Below are 7,524 nucleotides of genomic sequence, written 5' to 3'. Positions count from 1 at the left end.
TTTATTTATAATTTGAAGTGTCATTTATACGGTTTTAGAAAAAAATAGCATGTCAATGCATACGTTCTACTAATTTTTTAAGTTGTCAAATACGATTCAAAAGTGAAAAAACGGCCATTTTGCCTGTCAAATTCCAGGCCTGATGGCCACAATAGTTTTGAAAAGACAGAAGACTATTCGTTTGCATGCATTGATGGCAAAGAATCTTTTGGCAGAGATTTGAAGAAAAGGAATCTTGGCTCTCCACCACTTAAAGACGGCCGTACACAGAATAAAGTTTACATCATATTTAGCTTTTGAATACAAGCCATTTGTTTTTTTTTTACTTTGAACATACTAGTCTTGTTTGGTAAAGGCGGGACCAGTTAAAAATGTCTTTATTGACAAATCCGAAGGAGCCGACAAAATAGCCGGCAGAATAGTAGAGTTGCGCATGCCGCTAAATATATCGGATAAAAAACGTGCCTCCCACTATGGTTACTAAACCCATTGGATTTTACAAATTTACTTTATTTTATTTTATTATTATATTATATAAAATATGTTTGTAGGGAATTTGTACACTAACATTCATGAGTATTTTAATTTTTTTCTATATGCGATGAATATATGTTCAAATTGACTGTCAGGTACTTTTTATTTAATAGTTTAATTTATTATATGTATTTTGAATGTGTTTATTTAAAAGATGGGATTGGATAGTGTTATTTAGGTGTTTTATTTGAATTTGTTAAGTACGTTTTATAGATTTTTAAAGATTAATTTTTTATTTTTTTCATTAGAGTAGATGTATTATTAGATGAGAATAAGATATGAATGGATTTTGAATTGGAATTATTATATATTTGGGTGATGGATTGGTTGATGCCAAAGAACTTTTATTTCTAGGTATATATTATCTATCTTTTAGATGTTGGATGGTGAAATTACAAACCATGTTTTTTTGTCTTTTGTATTGGACTCACTTTGATTTGTTTGTTTCCAATACAATAATTAGTGTAAAAGATTAAGACTTTTGTGTGAAAAGTGGCAAAATAACATTATCTTAACATTGTTTCCACTTCCACTCATTCTTATTGTTTAAACTTGTATTTTAGTTTTATCTAATCCTTATCTTGAGTTGGATCTCCATTGTTTAAACTTGTATTTTAGTTTATCTATTCCTTATCTTGAGTTGGATCTCCATTGTTTAAACTTGTATTTTAGTTTATCTATTCCTTATCTTGAGTTGGATCTCCATTTGTATAAGTGATCTGTGAGTGTAGAAATTACTTTATTTTTCCTAAAATCAAATTCTCTCTAAGTGACCATCACGAGTCAACTTGAAACGCAATCATGTATGATATTTAGCAAACATTTGAATTGAACAGAATTTTGCACATATTACGAAGCCTAGAAAGAATCACCTAATGATGTTAGCACTACATCAACATTCAAGAACATATAAAATTATTGCTTATTATCTTAAAAAATTACTCAAAAATTATCGAGACAACATTCGAATTTGACATTGAGGAGTCAACTATCCTTATAGTGTGCAAACTCAACACAAAAATCAAGTTTTAATGCAAAGTAGAGATTGAGAACTTCAAGGTGAGTACCTAGAAACCAAACATTCTGAAAATTAATGGAAAGCAAATCTATTTGCTTGGTTTTGATGTGCATCCATGAGGTTGAAAACTAAGACCTTTGTCAATTTTTTTTTCCATAAATTAGTGAAGGAAATGTTCAACCCCACCGTATAGACATTAGCTAGAAATTAGGAACCTATTTGTAAGGACATGATTTCAATTTATCTTATAACATATAGTTTTAATCTTAGAAAATCTCCTTTTCCTAAAGTAGATCCTAAAATCCCTCCATAAAACCAAATTTTAACTAGTCATATTTTATTTCTATCTTTTAAATATTCAAAATTCATGATATCAAATATTTTATATTAAATTTATTATTTTATGATAAATTGATGAGGTCAAGATTGTTTTATGATAATAAAGATCGGACTATTGATATTTTGCTTTTAATGTGGGTGAGAATAGCCTGCCTCTAGCTATTTTGTCTAAAAGCGAGCACTCTTGTTTTATTGCTTTTTAATATAAAAACACTCAATAACAACACCCAAAATTAATTAGATAAAAAACAACACCCAAAATTAGTTAGATCAAAAATCTCATCCATTATAGATATAAATCTTATCCATCCCCAACATAAACAATCAACAATAATACCCTAATAAAATTTGAATCTTAATAAAAAGAAATACAACACCATAATTTCACTATGACACTATACCAATTTCACTATGACACTATAACAACACGGACAAAAATTAATCTGATTCTTCAATCTTTTGAAAACTTTCCTTAAATCAAATAGGTATATCTTGAAAACTATGGCCTAAAATCTTCATTCTTTTCTTACCTTTCACTCCAAAGAAAATGACGTTACATTGTCATCACATGTAAAATCTACATTATAAAATAGAATAAGACTCCCATGCGTTCCACGGTACTAGCGGAGAATTGGAGAGAAAACGACATTCTAAATTTAGTTTAGTGTAGTGCAGGCACAGTGCCACCTTCAAAGTTAATTTTCATACGTCTGTGTTAAGACGGGTAAGAGAAGAAAGCACGAACCCCCAGTTTTGTTGTCTTCCACATATTCATGCCATAAGATGCGTTGTTAAATCCACATTTTTATCATGTAATCTAGGCGTAAGATTCCTGCCAAACTTTTGGATCTTTGCTCTGAGCACACATTGCGAGGAAAAGGGTGGTGAATGAATGAATGTCAGTCCAGTTTAAAGCATCCACAAGCCCACCTGCAATTCATACAGTTAGGGTTGCAATAATTCTTCTGGCAGTTTGTTGTTGATTGTTCTCTGAACTCTTTATTTCATGCAAAAGAAACGTGAATAATCGTTTGTTCCCTTGTTGGCATAAAGGAGATTTCATCCGGGAACCTGGGGCTGACAAACATTGACGCACTTTTGCTTTTCGGATTTTGGAGCGCATTATTCAGAATCTATTGGATTCATAAGATCTTTCATCATTCTGTTGTTGGAATTAGCGAGTTCTTGCTTTGACTGAGACTGTTGCGCTCGGGATTGGGATTGCACAGCGGAGGTTTGCAAAGGTAATGCGATTTGGTTTTGTGAGAAGGGATTTAAGTGACGATGGAGTTTTGGCCAGAGTTTCTTGCAAGCAGCTGGGGAAGAGAGTTTGTTGCTGGTGGGTTTGGAGGAATGGCGGGTGTTCTTGCAGGGCATCCACTTGATACTCTCAGAATTCGTTTGCAGCAACCCATGAATTCAACAAGGCCTTCTGCTTTGCAATTGGTGCAGAATATTGTCAGTAAAGAAGGCCCTTCTGCTCTCTATAAGGGCATGGGTCTCCCTCTGGCTACGGTTGCTTTTCAGGTCAGTTACTACTTTCTCATTTTGTGCTTTATAAAAGGAAAAATCTGATTTCATGGTGTTGAGGTTCAGAGTTTATATACTGTATGCGGAGCGTACCGAATCATCATGTACCATCCACTAGGATCACCTTAGGTTTTGCTTTGACATTGTCCTTATGAAGAGTTCTGTAACATCTAATGGTGGTTGATTGTCTGGGCTTTAACTGTACAGTCTGGGATAGATTTGAAAAAGTGGTTTTGAAGACAGTACAAAAATCAAAAACAGATTTGTCAAGGGGAAGCGAGCTAGGCATGTACTTACCATCTATGTTTCACAGGTTGTTTTTTAGGCCACTGCCAAGCCAGAATCCAATTTGGTGTATGAGAGGCCCTCTAGGTTTTTTTTATTTAATTGTTTAAATTTTGCACCGATGGATATTGTCCTTAATTTACGTACTATGTAATGCCCTTCATTGAATAGCTTTTCGCTATAGTAGCATATTCCCATGATTGGGATTTCAGTCAAAAGTTATAGACTCCTCCGTTTTGTCCTGTTTCAGATCTGTGGTTTATTAAATTTAGACTATGAAAATGTGAGGGCATGGTTCATGTTCCAATCAATTGATCCCGTAGTTTATCCATTTCGCATTAAATGCAGTGTTTGTCATATGAAGAACAGTTGGGTCATTACTAATCCATGACTTCTGCACAAGTTTCCATGTCAGATTTTTTTTGAGGCATTCTTTGAAAAGCAGGGAGCAACTCCGTAGGATTTCATACTTTAGATAGTTTTACAACTAAAATTGTTCTAGGGATAAAGAGACAGAATATCTGGAAAGCTTGAAATGATTCCAGGAATAAAGACACAGAATTTCTGGAAAGATAAACCTTAGAATTTGGATGAGGTCCAAATCATTTGTTTTGGGGTTCTCTAATAGGCGGTGCTCAAAGATGAAACCAAAAGGTTCACGGGAATACCTGAAAAGAAAGGTTAAATGCTGTTAGCAGTTTCGTACTGTATTCCCTTGTCACCTTGTTTTTACAATTTTCTTTGGTAGGGCATCTATCTTAAAAATGCAATAATTATATTCCTGATGAAAAAATATCTTAACAAAATATTTTCCTGAACACGCTCTTAGATTTTTCTTTGCTTTTATGCATCTATCTTAAAAATGCAATAATTATATTCCTGATGAAAAAATATGTTAACAAAATATTTTCCTGAACAAGCTCTTAGATTTTTCTTTGCTTTTTTTTGAAAAAAACTGTAATGCTCAAAATATTCTATATATGCCAAAGTAGGCCACCCTTAAAAGAAGAGTATCTTCATCTTCTCTGTATTCTCGCTAGAATTCACAATGGATTAAATTGATTTGTATGCTTTTGTATCTCTGCTGTATTTTTGATCTACGATGTTATCATTGGATTTTCTTATCATCTAGAGAATCAAATAGATATAAAGTCTTCGTCATGAGCTACTTAAATTGTGCACAAGCAGTTAAGTGTGTATGTTACCATGTGATTAAGACTTGTCTCCTTTCTTGGGTATACATTAAGAAGGATCCAAATTTTGCATATCATTTTTGCAATTTGCAGTTCTATTTCTCTAATAAAGAAAATACCTCAATTGAGACCTCTTGTGCTGAGCAACAGGATTCACAGGTGTAAATCCATCTTGGACATGCAAGTGCCCCTGTATTTTTTCACTTTCAACTTATTTACTTACAAATGCAGAGCCTTTTGCATGATCTCATTTCAGAATGCTGCAGGGTTTTAAAACATTTCTTTGAGTAGTAAGAGAATGGCTAATAGTAAAATGTGTGGAATTTGACAGCGATGAGTTTGAACCCTCATTAAGATGATCAATCCAGTTGTGGGATTGATCAAAATTTAAACTAAAAGATGATGTTTCTTCCAGATTCATGCATCCATCTTGCAATTGATTTGCAACTAGAGCTATTCTATGCACTTACACTGTAATTTTCTTGGTGGGTTCTATGTTTTGGTTTGCTTCATTTTTGAAGAAAAGATTGTAAACTCTTTTCCTTACATGCCATTGCCAACACACTTGGTAGTTTAGAAACTTAAGATAGCATCTTTAACATAACTGTACTAGCCATGTTTTGTAAAATTAATGTATTTAGATTTTAATTCATGATCGAATGACTAGAATGTGTATGAAGCTCTTGGGTTATTGAGATCAGGTCAGGCAAATGAGCTCTTGGTAGTTCCATTCAATGCTTTCAAGACAATTTTTTGGCCCATACTTTTGCCTGAAAGCTACCCAATGTTTGTCTATTAATTAGTTTTGTAATCCTCTTTAAAAAAAATTATGTTGTTAGCAATTCTTAACTCAGAATTGATTGAATGGTAGAATGTAACTCTAGAATGTAAGGAGTTAAAGATGTTAAGGTGTTCTGGAGATTGTATGTGCACTATATCCAATACAGGACAATCTATAGTCATAAACCGTTGGGTGCTTGATTTTGCACATATTTTGATCTTGAATGCCAGATAAAGTTGGAGTTTCTTTGAACAGTTTAGTATGCATTTATACTGGTGTTACAAGGTACTTATTTACAAATCATCTTTCCATGTGACTGCAGAATGCTGTGGCTTTCCAAGCATATGCTCTTCTATCTCGAGCTTTTGACCATAACAACAGGACTGAACCTCCCTCCTATAGAAGCGTAGCATTGGCAGGTATAGGAGCAGGAACTATACAAACTGCAATTCTTACACCGGTGGAACTTATCAAGATTCAACTGCAAGTGAATACTTGTAGAAGGCCTACCTCAAGTAGTATTCATTTTGGTCCCATTATGGTGGCAAAAGGCATTTTACAGAGAGAAGGAATCAAAGGTCTTTACAGAGGACTTGGTATTACTGTACTTAGAGATGCACCAGCTCATGGTGTCTACTTCTTGACATATGAGTATAGTCGAGAATGGCTTCACCCTGGTTGTAGAAAGAACTCACAAGAAAGTCTTTCGACAATGCTTGCAGCAGGAGGATGTGCAGGAGTGGCAAGTTGGGTGTTTTGCTATCCATTGGATGTTGTTAAATCCAGACTTCAAGCACAAGGGAATTTATCCCCCAAGTACACTGGTATTTTTGACTGCTTGCAAAAGAGCGTGAGAGAAGAAGGCTATAAGGTCCTTTGGAGAGGTCTGGGAACTGCTGTAGCACGTGCTTTTGTGGTAAATGGAGCTATTTTTGCAGCATATGAAACTGCACTGCGTTTGATTTATCCACGGTCAGAGGATCAAGTGCTTGACACTGCAGTTGAGCTATCCTCGTAAACAAAATAGTTGAATTGTACTTATTCTATATTTTAGCAAGAGTCATTTCCCAAAATCAATTTAGCTGCTTGCCTGGCCACAGAATTGGGCTCACTTTGAAGTTGAAAACTGCAGAGCTGGACATTGCAATTCTGTGCTCAAATTTTAACCGGCTGTTTGGATAACTATGATAATGGTAAGAATGATGGCAACTTGGTTAAATTTTGCACCATCACATTCCTCCCTACTACGTCGGGCCGAATAACTTGAATCTCAAGGGCCCTAATTGTGCACTTTCAGATGAGCAGTGTTGGGCAGGCCTCGAATATATTCTAATGTGTCTTGGAATGTTCTATTGATGTGATATATCATCTATAGTATCTCAGTTGCTACTCATAAATATGTTTTCAAATCTGGTTGCTCCAGTCTTTTTATTTATGGAAACTTTATTCGTACAGTTGATCTATTTTATTACTATCAATGGATGAATCTACAATTATGTTTTTCTTTGAACTCAACAGATTTTTTGTATGCAATTGATGAGGTTTGATTTGATAAATTTCCACTGATTTTGTATTTCAAAATTGGAAGTTCCTGCAACATCGGAGATTCCTGAAAAATATCTTTTAAGAATTTCTCTTACTGTGGTTTATTTGGAAACGATAAATGAAAAGCTCCAGCGAAAGAAATAAAGTCAGTTTTAAAATGCCATTAATAACTTAATAGCGATATGGATTTTTCATCTCCATTGTTGCATTTCTGGCATCTGGGGTCTTGTATTTCTCACAAGGGACAGGTGCCACTTGAAAAGTAAGCAACGACTCAGCTTTCTTGGTTTACACCACCG

The 7,524-nt window shown here is 34.4% G+C and overlaps 1 protein-coding gene across 1 annotated transcript; it reads left to right on the top strand.

The window, feature by feature from the left end:
* The first annotated feature begins 2,510 nt into the window (after nucleotides 1-2,510).
* Nucleotides 2,511-7,182, top strand: LOC131035119 (mitochondrial arginine transporter BAC2). The gene is made up of 3 exons (XM_057966758.2): nucleotides 2,511-2,835; nucleotides 2,945-3,418; nucleotides 6,003-7,182. Exons 2-3 carry the CDS (start codon nucleotides 3,176-3,178, stop codon nucleotides 6,696-6,698), a joined length of 939 nt encoding a protein of 312 aa, XP_057822741.1. The 5' UTR covers nucleotides 2,511-2,835; nucleotides 2,945-3,175; the 3' UTR covers nucleotides 6,699-7,182.
* The last annotated feature ends 342 nt before the right edge of the window (nucleotides 7,183-7,524 follow it).

This window comes from Cryptomeria japonica, chromosome 6 (assembly GCF_030272615.1).
Source record: "Cryptomeria japonica chromosome 6, Sugi_1.0, whole genome shotgun sequence".
Lineage (NCBI taxonomy): Eukaryota > Viridiplantae > Streptophyta > Pinopsida > Cupressales > Cupressaceae > Cryptomeria > Cryptomeria japonica.
Note: the sequence above shows the minus strand (reverse complement) of the source record. Positions and strands in the feature narration are given on the sequence as shown.